Here is a 20,147-nt window from a genome sequence, read left to right as displayed (position 1 = left end):
GGCGGGCGGGGGCGGGGCCGCCGGAAACGGGACAGCGGGCACGTCAGCCCCGGCACCTTCTTCGAGAAGTTCTCGGCCGCGGAGGGCGGAGGGGCTGGCGTCAGCCCAGGGCAGCCGGCGGTGCCGGCGGCGGCAGCGGGGGGTCCGCCGGGGAGCGCGGGCACGGAGCGCGGCGGGGGCACCCCCCACGACAAGCCCCTGACCTCCCCCTCCTGGGGCAAGGGTGGCGAGCTGCTGCTGGGGGAGCAGCCTGACCTGATGTCCTCCCTGGACAGCGGCATCCAGAGCGTGACCAAGTCGGACGGCAGCTCCCCGCACGTGGACTTTCCCGACGAGGTCAGCACCAGCTACGGCAATGAGGACGAGGTGTCCTCCAGCTCCGACAACGCCGCCTCCAAGCCCACCCGCAGCCCGCTGCTGGGCGGCTCGCCCAAGCTGCCCCGCGGGGAGCACGCACTTCTCAATGGACAGAAGCCCCTGGCCCTCGGCCTCCTCAGTACGTCTACCTCGACCCCCGACAGCTACGGGCTCAGCACCACAGCGGGCGCCCACCCCGGCACGCCGGGCATGGAGCAGGTGCGGACCCCCACGAGCACCTCGGCCCAGGACGAGATCCACCCCCTGGAGATCCTGCAGGCGCAGATCCAGCTCCAGCGGCAGCAGTTCAGCATCTCGGAAGACCAGCCCTTGGGGCTGAAGAGCAAGAAGGGGGAGTGCGCGGGGCAGAACGGGGACAGTGACCTGGGCAGCTGCTGCTCGGAGGGCGTCAAGGGCGCCATGAGCACCATCGACCTGGACTCCCTGATGGCAGAGCACAACTCCACCTGGTACCTGCCTGGTGAGAAGGCCCTGATGGAGGGGCAGGAGGAGGACAAGCCCATGGCGCCCTGGGAGAAGCCCAAGCCCACGAACCCCAGCAAAGAAGGTATCGGTTGTCTCGTGCGGGTGGTGGCCCATGGTGGGTTGTGTGGGGAAGGGGAGGTGGTGGGGCTACAGCCCCAGGACATCAGGCACACGTCAGCCCCAGGTCTGCTCCACTCCTGGCAGGGACCACAGTGGGTGCTGGGCACCTTCCTGCTGTGGGATGCTGGGTGGCCCTGCCGGGGTGGCTGGTGGCAGGCATGAAGCACCCAGTGCATGGCTGTCCTCGGGTCACGGCCAGCCCCGTGGCCATCTCTGCCACCAGCCCCATCCCCATCGTGCCTCCTGGGGAGCAGCCCCCGAGGGCTGTGTCAGCCCGGGCTGGCACGGGGCTCCTGGGGGTGTCGAGTAGAGGGGCTCCTGGTGGAGCCCCAGCCGTGCTCCTGGGCCTGGGGTACCACGGGGGGGGCTGCAGGTGTGGGGTGTCGAGGAGGGGGCTCCCGCAGAGCCCTGCTGGGGATGGGGTGCTGAGGAGGGGGCTCCCGCAGAGCCCGGTGCCGGCCGAGCCTTCCAGCCGTTTCCCCCAAACTGTTAGAAGGATCTTCCCAAACCGTGAAAAACACAGATTTGTTAGTGGTGCTGCCCCTCCGCTTCCAGGTATTTCCCCCCCCGCGCTAAGAGCCTGCCAGCAGCGTGATACCGAGTGGAAAGGCTCTTAGCGTTTTTGTTTTTTTTTTCTTTAATAGAAAGGCAATTTAAAATAAGGCTCTGGGTCTGCTGGTGTAAAACTTGCTTAGTTGACAGATGTTTAATTTCGACATTAGTTGTCATTTTTGCTCCTTCCCTGTGTCCAGAGGGCATCATAATTCCCCAAGCCCAGGGAGAAAAAAAAATATTTTAATGGGAAGCCCTCTATTATAAAAGCTGTTTAAGATAAAGATGATTATAGATTCAATTGGTTTCTATTTTATCTTATCAAAGCCACGTTTTCCAAGCCGGCTGACCGTGTGTGTGAATATTACAATAGATGCACGTGCGTGTCTCTGCTGTATGAATGCACGCAGGCAATTTTTTGATGTGCTGTAAGTACACGCGCGTAATTTAAGCAATATAAACTCGTTATCCTAGGAAAGTTGGTGTTTTGGTAGTGCTAGTGCAGTTCGAAATTGTTTTTATTGCCGCTGGTTGTGCAGAGTGACTTTTTACAGTCCCCCGCGTTCAGTAATTTCGTTAAGAAGGGTGTTGGGAAAATCAAAAGGGGGCTGCTTGGAAAACCGGGCGATTTCCTACCCCCGGTTCTGGTTGGCTTTCCAGCTTTGGCTTTCTGAAGCGTGAATCCTAGCCCCCACGGTTTGTCTCTTTGTTCATGTTTAATGCCCAGCGCAGGAGACTCTCATTCCAGGCGGGAGTGTTTAGCATGCACAGCAGACTCTAGGAAGCCCATCAGCATTCTCCATGCTTCACCCAGGCAAGGACATAAATTGGTTTGTTTGGGGCCCTTCTTTTCCATTTTTAAATGGAGTTGCACACAGCATCCTTCCTGGCCCCTTCTCTTTTATTGTTTCTTGTACACAACATCTAGATCTGACTGGATCAATAGCTAGTTAGCACAAATCACAGTTCCTGTCACTTCTACCTTGGCAGACCCGAACACATATATACGTTCTCTCACAACACACACACACACACGCACCCCCCCGTTCCGTGTGCACTCTCACACGCACACACACACAGAGCTATGCAGATCTACACTCCGGGCTGTATTTAGAAACAGATTTTAAAAGAGTAACTCATTCCATGGATCTTAATTTCGTGGATTGAAAAAGAAAAATAAAAAAATATCCTGAGCAGTGATTTAAGGCGGAACAGCACATTTATTAAAAGTGAATTTGGCTTAAAATTATGTATATTTTGTGTATGTGTGTCATATGAAGTGCTGCTTTCTTGAACATCTTTAACAGCACTCCTACGTTCATTTTGATCACGGCTATTCTTAGCAACATCTAGTGAAATAAGTCATTGCTTTCTGGTCGCGATAACCACAATGTTGCTGTTAAAACAGTTCATCACTTGGAAGGAAAACCATTTAATCAGTGTTCCTATATAAGGATATGTTTTAGTGTTTTGGAGGCTTAACATAAAATAGCAAACCAGTTTCCCAACAATGCATAGAGGCGCTCGTTTTGTTTCACACTTTAGTCACTTGAAGGATTTGAATGGGCTGGTTCTTCGGATGAGGAAATTCACATAGACCAGCGGAGAATTTACTTTAACTGTTGTTGGAAGTGATAAAGATACAATAGGTGAGACAAAACAGGCGCTTCTCCTCGCTTAGCAGAAATAATTTAACTTTATTTACACTGCCGTACCCCCGAGTGTCTGAAACTGTGTGTATGAAAAGGCTTAATTTATCCTGCGATGGAGGTTTTTTTAAGCCTTTTTAGCCGGCTGGGATGTGCAGGGGTGGTGTTTGCTGCAGCAGCTCCCCGGTGGGTCCGTGCAGGCTTTGGGCAGCACCCCCCCCCTGTTTCCAGCCCTTCCAAAAAGGTGCCTCACGCTGCGCGGGGTGGGGGGAGCGCTCACCGTTTCCCACTAACCTGGGATATTATTAGGGGCGAGATGAGTCGTTAGACCCGAGTTCCCCTCGCCCACACGTCGGCGTTGGTGGTGGGCTGCTTAATTACACCTGCCGTGAGGGGAGGGAAGGCAGTGGGTGATTTATTCCTATTGTGGCCCCGGCTGCAGAAGGGACGGGGGGGACAAGGGAGCAGGTCCCCCCCTCGGTGGAGCGTGGGGTTCCCGTTGCTCTCCTAGAGCCAGAGACCGGAGGCTCCGGCTTCGCTGCCGGCTGTGGAGGGGCAGCTTTGGGATGGATGGGCTCCCCGAAACGTAGGAGAACCAGGAATTGTCCAAATACTCCCTTAACGCCCAAATAATTAGGGGAAACAACTTGTTTGAGTTGTTTTAATGGCTGGTCAGATTCCTTATAGCTCATTTCTTTTTTTTTTTCTTTTTTTTTTCCCTTCACGACGGCGTTAAAATGCTTTGCTAATCTCTAGCCATCTGCGTGAGCTGGGAGTTGTAGATGGGAGCAGATAAGGTTGTTTCAGACACCTGTGCCGTGGGTGCCCGTGTAACACGTACACACCTACACCCTTCAGGGAGAGCCTCTGGCGAGTTCCCTGCATGTGCTCACCTTTTGTTTCTGAATTTAACATTATTAATGCTGGCTGGACGTTGCTCTTCGCTGAAATGTGATTTTTCCGTGAGGAGTTTTCTCTGATACATCGTTTCTTGTACTCACATGTTTTACGTGAAGTGGCTGATAGTTTGGGGGTTTTTTTTCTCCAAAAAATTCTTTCGAGAATTTTGTGTTTTCCTCTGCCGTGCAGCTAGAGCTGGGAGTGAGATAAAATAATAGAGTCTGGAGAGGTCGTGTTGACTTCCAGCACCGCAGCTAACAAAGAATAACCAGATCAAATTCACTTAAAATCCCAGGGCCAGTTTAATGGGTTTTTGCTTTGCCTGGTTGGACTGAACCAGAACAATTTCCCCTTCAGTGAAGTGTTGATTAGTATTCTCTAGAAACCCAGTAATTAAGTTCTGGTGGGCTTTTGTTTTTACTTTTTAATTGAAATCTCGAAGGTCCCATACTGCAGATGCCAGGTGAAGATGTCCATACCTAACCTAGAACCATGCAGGTGTTGGTTGGGGAAAATTGAGAATATATTCCTTTGGCCGTTGGGCTCGTCTGTCCGAGCTGATGGGCACGTGCAGCGCAGCACAGCTAGTCCTCATCTCTGAGTTTTTGTTAATATTTCATCATCAGACCGAACCTCTCGTTTGATGGAGCCAGCAGGCCAGAACTCTCCACGAAGCAGCGCGTAACGGCTGTAAATTACTACCAAATATATTAACAAAGGTCAAATTTGGTCCAGATGCAGCTGGGAGCCTTTGTTTTCTTTCTCTTCCGAGCGTGTTCTGCTGCGTGCTTTTATTTTAAATACTGCTAAATTCTTTTGGAGGCTTTACCAAGGGACCGGGCTTGTTTACTGGGAGCGAGTTTGTCAGAGCTCTGGTGAGGTATTTCCAGGGCTTAAATGCTGCTGGAAGCAAGAAGACGTGGTTGGGAAGGGGCTCGTGCTGTTCTAAGGGTTGCTGGAAAGGAGTTGGCGGCCGGAGCTCAGCGCACTTCACCGCCGTGGATCTGTGATTCCCGATGTTGCTTTGTTTGCTTGAGAGGGCTGCTTAAACTTACACAAAGAATTTTAACAGTTACGGGGGAAAAAAAATATAATAAAAGCTGTTACCTTTGCCAAGAAGTTCCGTGCTGGACTCCAAAGATAGGGAATCCACCTCTTTAATAGATGATCTGGATTAGGGTGCAGATTTATGGGGAGAGAATACTCCCCTTGCATATTGTAGGAAAGAGCTCAGTGTGCATTGGGTTTGGGTTTAATGTGATCTTTTAAACTCTTCTGACCTATTAAAAAAAAACAAAACAAAACAAGAGAATCAGGAGGTTGCCCCTGCTTGGCTTGGTGTGAATGGCAGTGATACTCTATTGTTTACTTTGACCGACTGTCATTTTTAATATTTCCTACCAGAAAATGGTCCTGTTTAGAAATGTTTTCCTTTGTTTTATAAACAGTCTGCAGCAGTGTGTTTGTAAACCTTTATGGTAAATATTAGAGAAGGAAAGGGGCAGAGTTTTCAATGTTATTTGCTAGTGCTGCTGCGATGCAGTAAGATAGTTAATGCAGAAAGTGTGTGAATTTATTGGCATTTCAGTAACTGCCGTGACCACTTCACTGCCTTCACATCCTCCCGTCCCTTTATTAATTTTTGGTCTTTAAATTTCCCTGTTCCCCCTGTGTTAGTGGCCAGTGTAGCTGTATTTGAATCAGTGCAGCTCACCCATTTGGTTTGTGTCACGGTGCATTCTTTTACCAAAGTCTGGTATTTTATAAGGGCACGTTTAGTTGTGAGGTCAGTTTTAACTGGGAGGTTTTGTACACGCTGGTGTGGGAGAGTGCAGGAGACAGACTTTGGGGGGATATATTTCTTGAAACTGGTGTGTGAACGTGCTTCAGATCTTTACGAATGATGTAAAAGGAAATGAATTTGACTTAATATGTAAGCTTAGATGAGAGCATAGATTTATTCTGTTCTGTGATGTCTTACACCATGTCTGCTTTTAATTTTTAATGTGCAATACCTGTTTTTTTGGGTTTTTTTTACCAATGACCTGGTGGAATGCCTGCCATAAAACTGCAAATAATTTTTTTGCAAAAAAAAAAAAAAGTTATTAATCAGCAATTTCTACAGATAAGAGTTTGTTGTTGCTTGCATAGAGGAAAGATTAAAGCATTAAACAACAGTCTAACCTAAAAGTATATATATAGGCAGGTTTTATTTGTAACAGCTGGCTCCCAGCTTCTGCAGTGCTCTGTACCAGGGAGAGGGTTTGGTACAGCAAAATGCCTTTATGTGGCCATATAAAATTTTAGTACTAGACAAATTACTGTACATTTTTAGTCTGTGGTTTCTTGTGTATTCCTATTAAATACAAGCGTGAGTAGAGTATCCCCAGAAAGTGTAAAGCCAGCTCTAAAATGAATCTTCAGGTGGCCTAACACGCATGCCTTTTTAATGCTGAATTTACTGAAATATCATAAACAGTTTAATGATGTAATTCCGAGAGCACACCGAGCCCTGAGAATATCAGAAGAGCCCAGTCAAGTTGTGGTTAGCGGGCTCCTTCCTTCTTTTGTCACCAGCAGAAAATAGATGGTCCTTAACGTGTTTGGAAGGGATGGGGAGAGGCCCCTCAGGCGCCGGGTACCTGCCTGCCCATCGCGGCCGCTGCTCCACCAGCACCCACCTCCCTGCCCATATTCTGAGGTTTTTTTTTTCCCCATTGAAAAAATCTAAGCCCTTAAAAAGAACAAAATTTACACCGGTAAACACATGCTTATAATTTGCAGGATGTTTTTAAGATTTTTTTTTTCTTTTTTTTTTTTTTTTTTTTAAATACGGAATTATTCTCCTTTCAATTTTTAAAGGGCATTTTCAAAAGAAAGAGCTTCCGTTAATGAGATATATTTAGAAGGTGGCTTGCTTGTGCACTTCCTCAGCATCAGTTCTTGGGGAAAGGACACAGGGCAGGGAACCCTGCGGAAACTGAAGAGGTGAAGCTTGTGGAGTCTTCCAGGAAATTCAAGGTCCACCCTGACTTCCCTGCTCTTGGTTAGATTTCTCAACTTTTAAAATGTAGATCGGGATTTTTGCTCGTCTGCAGATAAACCCGGTTTGCACATCGTGGTAACATGACTTGCTGATGTAAAAATACTGGTATTTGTAGTTGGCTGCTTTTCCTTTGCAAAACACTTTTATGTCGGTGCAGTTGAAACATTACAAATTATTAGTGACCTTTTTTAATGCAAAAAAAAAGAATATTTTTTTACAAATTTAAATATATTTTATGGATTATGTGCCAATGTTCCAAAGTCAAATACCTTTTAAATTTAAAGCTGCAAATTGATCAGCTGGAGGTCTAATCCATTAATTTTTACAAGCTGACTTCCTTAATACTTCAAGAGACCATCCGAGGTGCTGTTGCTGTGCTGCTCCCCTCCTCGGCACCCCTTCTTCTCCGCTCCCCAAAAAGCCTCTCCCCTCTCTGCTGCGTCCTCACCTTCTCCTCATCTCCTACCAAGTGACAGGACGTGTGTGAGGAATGCGTTTTCCTTAGTTGATATAATAAGTTGTGAGACTTGATGCAGATACATACGCTCTTCAGGATTGCACTTTTTATCTACATGCTGATGGAAAAAAAAAATATAGTGGTTATTGCTTTTCTAGTTCTCTTCTCCCCTGTACTTGGGTTATTTTTTATAACAGAACCAGCATTATCATAGGAGTGTTTGTGTGTTCTGGGCTTGTGCCCTTTCAAGACACCTCGAAGTGCATCCCTTCCCCAGGGGACCGGCTCTGCTCCGCGCTGGCCATTTTTAAACAAAGTTTTTTCCAAGTTTTGTCTCGCCCTTCTTAGACAATAAGTGTTTTATCACCTCATACGGGTTCCCTCCCCAAGATGCACATCTGTATCAGGCACAGGAAGCTCCTGAGAGCGAACCGTTTCTCAGCTGCGTGTTTAACTTCTGCTGTGAGGCATTAGTTGTGCAATTTATGTCTGTTTGTTTTCAATTTTAGGAAATCTATTTGTGTCTGTTTAGTATTTTTAACGTAAAAAACGCAGTGCGTGACACCGTGCCATCTTGATTTTTATTAGCTTTTAAGATTTGTCTGAAGAGGCCATTTTTGGTTTGGTAAGCAGAAATCTGGTTACGTTTAAGTGCTGCTTTGATAGAATTTTTTTTTTTTTTTTTTACATTAAAATAAATACAGTTTATTTGAGTCTAAACACAAACACCACGAGCGTGAGCTCTAAAGAGCTTTGCTGGTTCTGTCAGAGAGTGCTGTGCTGGGGACGGTGCTGCAGCCAGTTTGCTTCAACTTCTGGTTGTTTATCTTATTTATTTTTTTTTCCTTTCCCCTGTTTTCCTTCTGTTCCGAGCGTTTTAAAAAGTGCGATAAGGAAGCTGAGTTGCTGCCTTTTTTTCTTTTAACTCTCTTACCTTCAGTTCTGACCACTGGGCCTTTAGGACTCGACACTCTTGATCACAGAAAAGCCTGACATCAGTCGGCAGTTGGGAGGCAGCGGGGGTTTTTTTCTGTGGTAAAATATATGTTTTCAGAGTTAAGTCTGCATTTAATTAATTTTGTGAATTAGTATTCACAAAATATTAGAAAGCATTTGTATTGCTAATAGAAAGATCATCCTGAGGCTGGGGAAGCACAGTTAATTGAAAAAGCAGCCGTTTGTAAAGTGAAGAAAATTTTAAAACATTTCATACCCTAATTAAGAATATACTCTTGATTTAAAATTGAGAATATTAATTCGCTGTGCGAAGCAGATACACTAAAAAAACCCTGGAAAACAGTCATATCCTTCCTTCCTGCTCTTAATCTTCTCCCAAAATGCAGTTTAAGAAGAAAGGCGTGACTTTTTCTTTTTTTTTTTAAAATGTAGCCTGAAACAGTTTTGCTGGAGAGATGTAAATTGATCTATTAACATAGGAAATGAAGGCTGGACGGGGGTTATTAGTGGGTCAGAATTTTAGGATCTCCTTTCTAGAAAAATCTACTATTCTGGGGGGAGGGAGGTGTAATCGTCCTCTGTAATGTCTAATTTTAAAGCCTTTTTGTGGTGGGTGAGAGCAGTGGTGGGAAGGAGGGGATGCGGGAGATGAAGGATGTCTCGGAGACACAGATGCGAGCGCGTTGCCAGCAGGGCTGGCTCCCCCCGGGGACCCAGGACCGGAGCCTTCCCTCCCTCCCATCCATCCACTGCTGGGGGTGATGCTCTGATTGTCCACGGGGTGAAAACAGGCAGAGGAAGGAGCCTCTTGTGCGACTGTTCCCGTCTCCTGGCTAGATGGCACAGTCGGTCAAGCCATCACCGTTGCGCTTATGGATGCTTGGGTTTAGATCCCCGGCGGAGTCCGGAGTCGGGTCCCACCCTTATTTTGATTTTTAGCATTTTCAGATCATCTTTATCGCGCCGTCAATTGACGAGATGTTCCCACTGCTAGAGATTTACAGTCCAAATGAGATAAAACAGGCTCGCCGGTCCCCGGTAAACTGGCGGCCGCGTGGCCAAACGACCATGGTGATGCTTTGGCAGAGGATGCTGGTGGGGCTCCAGCGCTGGTAGAGGGACCCTGGGGACAGGTCTGGGCACTTGGGTACCCAACAAAGGCTGGGGATGGAGTGTGGGAGCCGGGGTTGGGCTGCGATGGTTAAGGAGCTGCTAATTAGGGGGAATGAATTGCTGAGAGGGTCTTGTCCCACTTTGCAATCTCATTTCTACGTTGGGTACTTCTTCCTCCAGTGGGTTTGGTCTCCATACAGCCCTCCCTGGCACAGCGTTTCTCCTCTACTGGAAAAAAAAAAGCAAAACCCCAACCAAAAACCCACCCAGTGAAGGCACTTCTGATCCAGTGCGTGAGCAAATTTCAAAATTAATTTCTCAGCCTGAGTGACAGGAGAAGAAACCGAAATGGTGTGGAAGTAGTTGGATGGGAGGTGGGTTTTCACCTCCTCTAGGCGTCTGGGGGATGGAAGCATCGCCACGGGGTGGGCTTCTCCTCTCCTCCGGGCGAGGGGAGATGGAGGATCATCCCCCCCCACCAGGACCTGACCCCGAGGTCTGAGCAATCTCTACATCACACACAGCACTCTGGTATGACTTAAACCAGGAGTCACCCCGGTGTAATATTGCTAGAAAACAGGGTATTTCTAGGCATGTAATGCAGTCAGATAACTTTGTACATCTAATACTACAGGTATTTTTGATCCGGCTCATTTGTTGTGTTAATTTTTATTAGTGCCAAAATGTTAATGCTGAAAAAACTTTTTTTGCCTGGTCCGAAGGGCAGCCAAAATTTCAGCCCAACTACAGCTTTATAAGCAAGAAAATATTAAGCATGCCTATTGGAATTCCCCAGTAATCGTAATAAAAATTACCACAATCTATAAGACAATAATTCTGAAACACTTTAAAAATAGTATTATCATTCAAAGTGCAAAGCAGCTGGTATTTTATGGTGGAACAGATTTTATTGTTGCTGGATATAGGGTCAAACACTTGCAACGCGTTCTTGATTTAAACAAACCAAAAACACGAGTGCTTTTCTGAAGATAAAATCAGTATGATTTTTTTCTTCTTTTTCTTTTCTTTTTTTTTTTTTTGCTGGATGCTGTAGTTCCCTTCTCTACCTCTAAATATAGGCACATGCTGTTCTTTTTATGCTGGGAGAAGCAGCGAGCATCCCAACTCCCTGTGCTCTCTTTACCGCGCTGTCGTTCTAGAGGCAGAGGAGAAAATAGGACTCTTTCAAAAGTGTAATTAAAATCTCATACTAGCTATTTTGAGATAGGCAGATCACCCAAAAAAAAAAAAAAAAGAAAGAATAGCAAAAGTTTTCTTCCTTCTGTTGTTGGGTTGTTTCTTTTTTAATTATTATTATAATTATTTGCCATCAATGGGAAGTTTCATGCCATTGTTAGTTTGTTGTAGCTGCCTGCAGAATGGGAATGGAGTGAGGTGGCTCTAAAACTGCTGGGGGGCTGGGGCAGGGAAACTGCGGGGAGCTCAGGGCGGGGGTCTTAATCTTAAAAGTATTTAAACTTTGTGCGTGTGAAGCAGCAGCATCTACTACAGGATAAAGTGATTTGTCTTGTAGGTGAATCAAGTTAATACGCCGCGTCCTGATTTTACGTACTTCAGCTGAGGTGCTTATGGCAACTGGAGGGATGAGTTTGCTGCGGGCTCCTGGGGGCTCCTGCAGGGCTCCTGGGTGACCTGGGCTTCTGGGGGCACCCACAGGGCTCCTGGTGGCCCTGGGCTCCCATTGCCATGGTCCGGGCTCTCCCCAACCTCCTGCTGAACGCCGGGTGCTGGGGGGGGTTCCACGTGCCATGGGCTGACACACGCTGCTTTGGAAATGTGGGGTTTTTAACAAAGCAATGAAGTTTTACTCCAAATAATTATCCAGACCATCTTGTATTTTGCATAGGGTTTTGTTGTTTTTTTTTCCTAGAATGGTTTATGCCAATGGTGCTGAAATAGAGATATCTTTTTATTCTATTATTTCCTGTAACTGAACTTCCCCTGCATTAGACGAGTGTGAGCTTCAGGAGCTGGAGAAACAAGCAGTTGGAGAGACTGTGATACAATTACGTTTTTATGTCTACCTATTAAGCATAATGAAGGGTTGGTTCCTGGCCTTGAATTTGGAAAGAGCTTACTGTAAAGCTTAAACCAGAAGTAGATTCCTGTAATTACTGCTTTGCAGTGAGGAGTAGGGCTAGGTAAAGGGAGTAAAAACTATTCATTGTCCAAGTGTATTTCCAGAACTGCCGTGCTTCTAAACATCTGTTTTGAAAGAATAAGTTTTTGTGCTATACTAATTTTCAGAAGTAAGCTAATAAAAGCCAACACAGGAGAAAAGAAAAAGAAAGAGGTGAAGAATGTAAAATGAACAATGTGTAGAAAATATACAGCTTTAACTTCTTTATGAGCCTTGCTACAGTATTTGGAGAATCAGTTGATTTGTTTATTAAATGTACGGCCGTTTTGCTTTGTGTTTGAGTTTGAGATACTAGATGATGAAATTTAGAATTTTAAAAGCTTTTAATTTCTTTGCGTTCGTTGTAACCGAATCAGCAGACCTGGTAAGACATGGCTCAGTGTTGCCCGATGGCAATATATCAGGCCAGCTTGGACCGTCGTGTCAAGTGTTTGAAATTATTGTTTAGATTATATTCCGTTTCAAATGGTATAAAACTATTCGTGGCGGGAAACCAGTGTTTGTTTATGATGATAAAAATAGTTTTTCATAGCCTACATTTTTTTTCATTGTATGTAATGGTAACTGCTACAGCTGAGACCGTCCTGGTGCAGTTTTTCAAAGCGCTAACGCGGCACCATTTTCCCCCTTGGATGCGTTCAGGAGTGTGAACCACACTGAAGAGGAGCTGTTTCTGCTTCACGTGAGGAAGAGGAGGATCAAGACCAAATGTTTTCTTGTCCCTTAGGGGAAAAAAATCCCTTTTCCTCTCCCTCTCAAAAATATGGCTTACATCGTTGTGATAGAGGTTTTTTTCTTTCTTTTCCTTTCCTTTCCTTTTCCTGCCATCTTAAAGGTGTGCTGTACTTGCCTTTCTCCTTTTTGTGGAGCTTCTCTTAGTGTCTGCTTTAAGGGGTTATATTTGAAACGTTCCTGAAGGCTGCTCCTGCCTTCCACAGTGGTCTGGCCCAAATAGAAATGTGAAAAGTTCCCATTACTGAGCTGTAAAAGAACACTGTAAATGGGTTATGCAGAAAAAACCATTTAGATAAAAATGCAATTTTCCCTTCCACATACACCGCTAAGAATTAATAGCACATTCTTCCTAAATGGGTACTTCTCTATTATATTTTCACCTTAATGAAATTCTTTCCAAAACAGGAGTGTTTCATTTAAAATTTTTAAGCAAAATTGATCTGTCTTCATCCCCGGTGCTTCCCTCCCTTTAGTTAAACCTCACTGGACTGACTACTGCGGGCTGACTGGGTACTTTATGGAAAATAGATGTTGGGTTCGAAGGTCAGCATCACGATTTGGGTCTCCATCCCTTTGCAGGGGGCACTTCTAATCCGTGTGGCTCCACATCTGGATTTCTGATGGGGTGGTGCGTGGTGTGCACTCTGCTACTTGGTCACTCCACTGTGGCCACCACGCAGTGGAGACGGGAATATGCCATTTACCAGGTCATTTTTGCCAGAAATACTCCAAAAGGGAGAGCGATCAAGCCCATCGTGGCCTTTGCCTGCTTGGCCCTTGCGCAGGTTCGTGGTGGCACATCTGGAGTGAAGGTGGTGAGCCTGAGCACGGCGTGCAAAAACACACCAACATTCCTTTTAATATGTCCCTTTTCTCTAGAAAGTGAATCAATGCCTAATGGAAAAAAAAAAAAGGAGGAATCCTCTGTGGTGGTAGTGGAGCTGAAGTGGAGATGCCCCTGGGAAGCTGTGGTGTGCCAGAGGACACCTCAAACAGGACCTAGTGGTGGCCAAGGATGGCTCTATGTGGCCAAAGGTGGCTCTTTGTGGCCGTGGGTTGTTGGCTGGTGTGTGTGAGAGCCAAGGTGTTTTTCCTTCTGCCCGACAGCATGTCCCTGAGGAGCAGAGATGGTCCTTCAGGAGCCAGACGAGTGCATGGGGGTTATCACAGCCCATCCTCTCCAGGCAGGGTGCCATCATCGTAAACAGCCGGTCCCAGGCAACAGACAGCCAAAATATATATCCACGTTTTTTAATAGTTTCCTTTTTCATAAAAGAGGTTTAATATAAAGGTGAGAACAAAACTCTACCGTAGGAGTATAGCTAATAGAAATATTCCTGCTTTAAGCAGCTATTCACTGCTGAGTTGCAGTGGGGATAATGCTTTCATTAAATAAATTGTTTGGTCTTTTCATAGTATTAGTGAAATGGTTCCCACGTACAAGCAATACCTGTAACAATGAACACATGGATAGGAGTTAATCCAACTCAGAAGTTTCAATGTTTAAAAGGAAAATCTCCTATGGCAGCAGTGCTGAGCAGCCTTTTGCATCATTTTTGTGATAAACTACTCTTCGAGGAACTCTGTGCTTGGCTTATCCCCCAAAATGTGAAATGCAGGGAAAACGTAAGGTCTTCCTTTGTCAAAGCCGGTCTGATGCCTCTCACAGCTCTCTGGAACTTGTCTCCATAATTCTGTCTGAAAATGTATTTTTTGGAGACCTTGATTGAACCCAAAATCTGGCTGGCCTATTGCAGGTGTCCTGCACTGAGGTTGAAATGGCTTTTTTTTTGGTACCCAGCTGTGGCTTCCCTGCTCATGTCCAAAGGGTCTGTCCTGCCCCACTGCCTGCCCGTGGCCAGGGAAAGTGGTGCTGGTGGTGCCTTAACGTGGGCAAGATTGGATGCAGGAGGAGATGGTGTTTGTGACAGTCCACATCTCTTAGTTTCTTTGGAAGGTTGAGGAGCAGCGTGAAAAGTCACCTGGGTGACTTGAAAGTCACCTGGGGTACTGGTCATTGGGGTGATTAAATGCCCAGACAAGTTGAATGTGCCCAATGCCACCTGTGATGAGCAGGACAGGGAGGTTCGGGCTGGGGCAGAGGTAGCTTGTGTTCCAATAGACCTTCTCCTTTTGGGAGGACAGTGGTGAACCATTCAAAACCATGTCTTTATTCAATCTCAGTAGGTAGGAGCTCTGCATGTGCTGCAGGGCAAGGAGAGCCCTCGGCAGGTAGCCCAGCAGCCTCCGATGCCAGCAGAGGGTGGGCACACATTGGGTCGGGCTCTGCCCAGTCCCTGGTTCCTTGGTTTGCAAGGATCCAACCCAACAAAACCCAAGGCTTTGGTGGATTCCCCCTCCCCACCCATTCGCAAATTACTGGGAAATGGATCACAGAGTTCTACCATTCGTTACTCAAAACGTGTTCTTGGGCTCCCTCAACAAATAGCGCTGAGTTTGTGCACGTTTGTGACTTTCCCTTTGGGCTGGTACCTTACTGGAGAGGCTTGGCATCCCTTTGTTTTCTTCCCAACTCTTCCTCCCAACAAACACTGAGCTTAATCCGAATTCTGGTTTTGAAAGGGGTTTTATAGTCAGTGAGGCTTTGACTACTTACAGTTGTCTTCCGATAGTCTCCCAATCGAAGAATGGAAAAATACTCTACTCCTCATTAGATGGGTTACATAATGACTATTTATTCAGTCACCAAATTTCCCTTTTGTGATTCACTTTTTGTGAATCACAGTAGTTCAGCGAAGATTGCAAATCACGACTTTTCCAGCCAAATATGCATTTCCCTGGAAGCGAATGTTGAAAATGTAAATATTTCAGTGTAGTTTTGTGTAGCTTGCAAGTTTTGTGTCAACGGGACGTTGTTTCTTGACTTTTTGTGTAAAAGGAGATGATAAAAAAGCCTGCAAAAAGTGGTTGCTCGAGGTAACTCTGGAAGGGAAATGTTTCTGAATAGGTAGCGGCTGCTTTCTCAGTTGTGGCAGATGAAGGTGTGCGGTGTCGTGTATGATGTTACACCAAATGCTGGGTTTTATCATGACCCAGAAGGGCTCTGCCACCCCGACACCAAGGTCCCCGCAGGGCACAACCACAGGCGGGCACAGAGTCTCCATTGTCACCTGCCGGGCAGGACACGTCACCGAGCAGAACTGTCTCTCTTCAGGTGGAAAGACACCACTAAACCTGGGTGCCCATGTCTCGTGCAGACACTTATCCTTAGGAAATTTAAAATCTGGTGCCCGGGAAGGAAAAGGCAATACGAGCAGCCAAATTGTGAGCTGCTCTCAGACTTCTCCTGCGGCTGCTTCATGCCCGTCATCAGTGCGTGTGAACAGTTAACCGTTCAGAGAGTGCTGCTTGATTCCACTCCAGGTATGAATTTTTTATGCATCGCTGTTTTATTTGTTAATTATTTTATTTTTTTTGCTGTTGGTGCTAAGCGCAGCTGGCAGGCAGGCTGCATGCTAAGTTGTGCGTTTAAGCATTGGTTGCTACAGTGAAAATCTTGATGGCCATTGTTTCCATCAAAAAAACCCACCTTCTCATCTTCAAAGTCACTGCTGTTACAATAATTTTCTCTTTGAACATGTCAGGATTCTGTCTTTGATTATATACTGGATTGTCTCTTGTCATTGCGTAATGAATTAATTTTTTTTGGTAGACAGAGACATTTTTCAGTTCATCACAGTTCATCCCCCATCCCAGTACTGCTTTAAAAAAGAGACTTTGTTGAAAACAGGTATTTAAGAATATAGATCTTCAAGAAAATAACTGGTTTTGACTTTTTATTTTCCTGGGAATTTTATAAATCTGATGTCAAATAGAGCTTTCTCTTACAATTTGAACTTAGACTTTAAAAATTTCCCTTTCTCCCCCTCTTCTTTCTGCTTTTGACTGCACCAGAAATTATTATTTCAGAGATTTTCTTCCACTTTTTCATTAGCTGTTTTTGCAACTTACACCACAAAAAAAAAAAAAAAGAATAAATCTCTGTAATTCAGCCACCAGTTTATTCAGCTTTAGACAAGTTTGGGGAAAAAAAAGAAAAAAGAGATAATGGAAAAGGGGGTTTAGAAAATTGAATAATACTTATTCTTTTACCAAAAAGAAGAGTGTGAAAAACTAGATTTTTCCATTTTGTGTGTGGCTATTCTCTGAAGCTGGGAAAGCTTTAGAAAAGAAATGTTAGAAAAGAAAATGTGGGGAGATAAGTGACTAAATAAGCATTAACACTCATTTTTATGGTTACTGAGGAAAAGGAAGAGCGTAGAGAATGAACTCTTGTGGCCAGCTTTTAAGAAATATATGTGAAAAATAAAAGCCGTTTGTAAAGATGAGTAATCTGGTGCTGTGTTAGTGATGCTCTTTTGTTGACCGGCCCCGCTGCTCAGCATCCGGGCTCCTGGGTGAGGAGAAGAGGGGACTTCCAGCGGGGTGGAGGTCACCCGGTTGGGTGGGTGGTTGGAAGTCGATCAGTTAGTTGAGTGGGTGGTTGGAAGCTGATCAGTTGGTTGGGTGGGTGGTTGGAGGTCAGTCAGTTGGTTGGGTGAGTGGTTGGAGGTCAGTCAGTCGGTTGGGTAGGTGGTTGGAGGTCAGTCAGTCGGTTGGATCGGTAATTGGAGGTCAGTCAGGCGGTTGGGTAGGTGGTTGGAGGTCAGTCAGTCGGTTGCTTTGCTGGTTTTTAAGGTGGCTATCTGACCTTGGGAACTGAGCGCTCTTCTGCCAGACCTTCCCTGCCCTGCACTCCTTTGAGGACTGGATCAAAGCCTTGGCAAGCTCTCACTGAGGCCACTTCTATTAGAAACCATTTTCTGGATTAAAACGCGTGTTACCAGGATGTCTGCCCGCTTTCCAGGGACAAGAGCTTCCATCGCTGCTGTGGTAGGTGCTCATTGGCACGTTGCGGTTCTCCGAGCACGGTGGTGGGATGAAGGTGCCCTAGAAGCAGAGCTCCTCTCCCACTGGGATTGGTGTGGAGAGATGTGCCAGCTTCGTGGCTGTTCATGGCTAATCACTTAAATTATGGTGCTCTGCACTGGTATGATGTTCACCTTGGATAAAAGGACAAGGGACCTTCTGAAATGGAAGGTGCTTTAGAAGGTCCTCCCAAGCCAGGTAAAAGCCCAGAGGGCAAAAGTGTTGGCAATTGTCTTGCTCCTTGTGTACGTGCAATCTCTTCCATCGCTGAGTGATGTTGATGCCACCAGCGTGATGGGAAAATTGGATGAGGATGGGGGACAGTAGAATTGTAGCAGGCTCTGAACAGCTTTAGCCCCTGGAAAATGGGAATTCTGTAGGAATGACCCCAAGCCCAGGGAAAATCTGCAGCTCGTGTCTGATTCCCGTTATATGTGTGCACGCTTCCAGTGGGCTGTTGTAAAACTGCGTTACTGGAGGGGTTATAATTGCTTCAGAGGGTTAAGTATGACTGAATCATAGATACCATCTCGGTGGGCTTTGCCTCCGTGGCTTCACGTGATGGAATTCTTTGCCGTAAAGTTTGTCAATCCTGGCTGTGGTTTTAAACAGGCTCTTTCTGCCCTTGTGTAAGGAAAAGAGCTGAAAAGGACTCGCTGTGTCTTTAAACTTGCGGATCCTGAAAGCCTCCCTGGGAAGTAGAAGGGGGAAGGGACCCTTTCAGGATTAATTAAAGAGAGATGTCTTGCTGTAGACTTCAGGGTTTACTGATAAACGCCAGCCCCTCACCCACGGCTGGTGGTGGCTGCTATTATTTAATCAGGGCTATTACAAGAAATCTGAGAAATCTTCCCTTTCTCCTCCTCCGTCTTCCATTTATCTGTCCTTCCCAACCTGTTTGTTTGTGTAGGGTGAAGTTTTCCATGGCAGGGAGAAGCAGAGTGGAAATGTCAGGGGTCAGGCTGCAGGCAGGGCAGGCAGGGAGCAGGCAGCCCAGCTCTGCTCCAGCCTTTGGCTTTCTGAGAAACCGGAGACATGTTTGTTCCAGGAGAGATTAACTCCTTCAGCCCAGCCGCCCGCTGCTCCAGGAGACCTGGAGGACCAGGGGCGAGGTGGGTACATTAAGACTTGAGTTCACTCCCTGTTCATGCATGTGTCCTTGCAGTCCTGATGGCCATGGGTGCTACCGCTGTCACACAATTACAGAATAATGTGGGGTTGGAAGGTTCCTCTGGAGATCATCCAGTCCAACCCCCTGCCAAAGCAGGTCCACCCAGAGCAGGTCCCACAGGAACGTGTCCAGGCGGGTTTTGAATGTCTCCGGAGAAGGAGACTCCACCACCTCCCTGCCACCCTCACAGGAAAGAAGTTCTTCCTCATGTTTAGGTGGAACTTCTTATATTCAAGTTTCAATTCATATATTCAATATATTCAGTATATTCTGTCATTTCACTTACCCTCTTATCTAAGCCCAGCAGACCCAACATTGCGTCTGCCTTGGCAGCTGTGCAGCTGGAGGATGAGGCTGTGTGGATCCAGACCTCCGAGGAGGGAGGGATAGCATGATTTGTTGCGATGCTCTCATGGATACCTATATTTCTCAGCGCGTTTTCCAGTAAACAGAGCATTCATCCGCAAAGGGCGCGATGCTGCTTTTTGATGTTTTTGAGCATGACTTGAGGTTTTCTGCTCAGAAGACACCTCAAGACCAGTCCACTGCTCTGGGTGGACCTGCTTTGGCAGTGGGGTTGAACTAGATGATCTTCAGAGGTCATTTCCAACCCCATATCGTTCTGCGATTCTGTGAATGCCCTTGTCTTCAGAATAACCAGTTTTGATGTTGGGCTAGTTGACTTGGTGTCTCACAGCCTTGAAAATGCTGTAGTGTGGTGGTTTTACTTGTGCAACAACAGCCCTGGCTGGTGCCGAAGTGGTAGCTGGGGCCTGGTGAGTGTTTTGGTTGCGTGACTCAAGCTGTGCTACCTGCATCTCGCCCCGCCTGGGCGAATGAAAGGGATGACTCAGCCGTGGGGTGGAGGATTTTGTTTGTTTGGTGCCTTCTTTGCATTTGTGTCACGGCGGCGAAGTGGGTGCTGAAGAGCCAGGTCTTGCCTGGTTTGACAGAGCTGAAGGTTCAAGCGGTGCCCTGCTTGGGACGGTTGTGGGTGACGATTACAAGGCAGTCCTTGTGCTCTCGTGTGGTGGCTTCTTCCCATTTGGCTTTATTTCGGCAGTGAGGTGTTTGTGTGGAACTCGGACACATTGAGCTAACGGGTGTCTCTGCGGGGGCAGGATGGGTGGGGGGCACGAGGTGACAGTCATCCCCATGAGTGCCAGGGTTGTGTTTGAAAGTCATTTCACAAAGGGCTCTTGGTCTTGCTGCTTTGTTTTTGATTTTATGGACGTGTCTGTAAGCGTTAGAGGTCCTGCAGAGCGTGTGCATGGGAAGGTTATTTAGCTGTTGCCCCATCGCTCACCCCCACAACACCGTTCCGTGCAACACAACTGCTTTGTAACTCACGTGAGTTAAGGATTGGTGTTGACTGTGTCTGGTGGATGAGGCCGTTTGGGCCAATTTTTCCCTCCAACAGGCCCTGCACAGTGTGCTGTCACCCCTTGAGCTGTGCCCCACGGGACTGGGGCTGGAGAGAGGTGAGGAACCCCCAGCTTTCTCTGAGCATCGCT

General features: G+C 46.6%; 1 protein-coding gene across 1 annotated transcript in view; it reads left to right on the top strand.

The window, feature by feature from the left end:
- MN1 (meningioma (disrupted in balanced translocation) 1) overlaps positions 1-20,147 on the top strand; it is a 61,340-nt gene that overhangs the window by 22,369 nt on the left and 18,824 nt on the right. Inside the window, exon 4 of the mRNA XM_014943159.1 lies at positions 4-925. Within this exon, the coding sequence (XP_014798645.1) occupies positions 4-925 (922 nt within the window). The remainder of the gene's footprint in view (positions 1-3; positions 926-20,147) is intronic.

The sequence above is a fragment of the Calidris pugnax genome, unplaced genomic scaffold (genome assembly GCF_001431845.1).
Source record: "Calidris pugnax isolate Ruff unplaced genomic scaffold, ASM143184v1 scaffold130, whole genome shotgun sequence".
Taxonomy (NCBI): Eukaryota; Metazoa; Chordata; class Aves; order Charadriiformes; family Scolopacidae; genus Calidris; species Calidris pugnax.
This window is presented reverse-complemented; position numbering and strand designations above follow the sequence as displayed.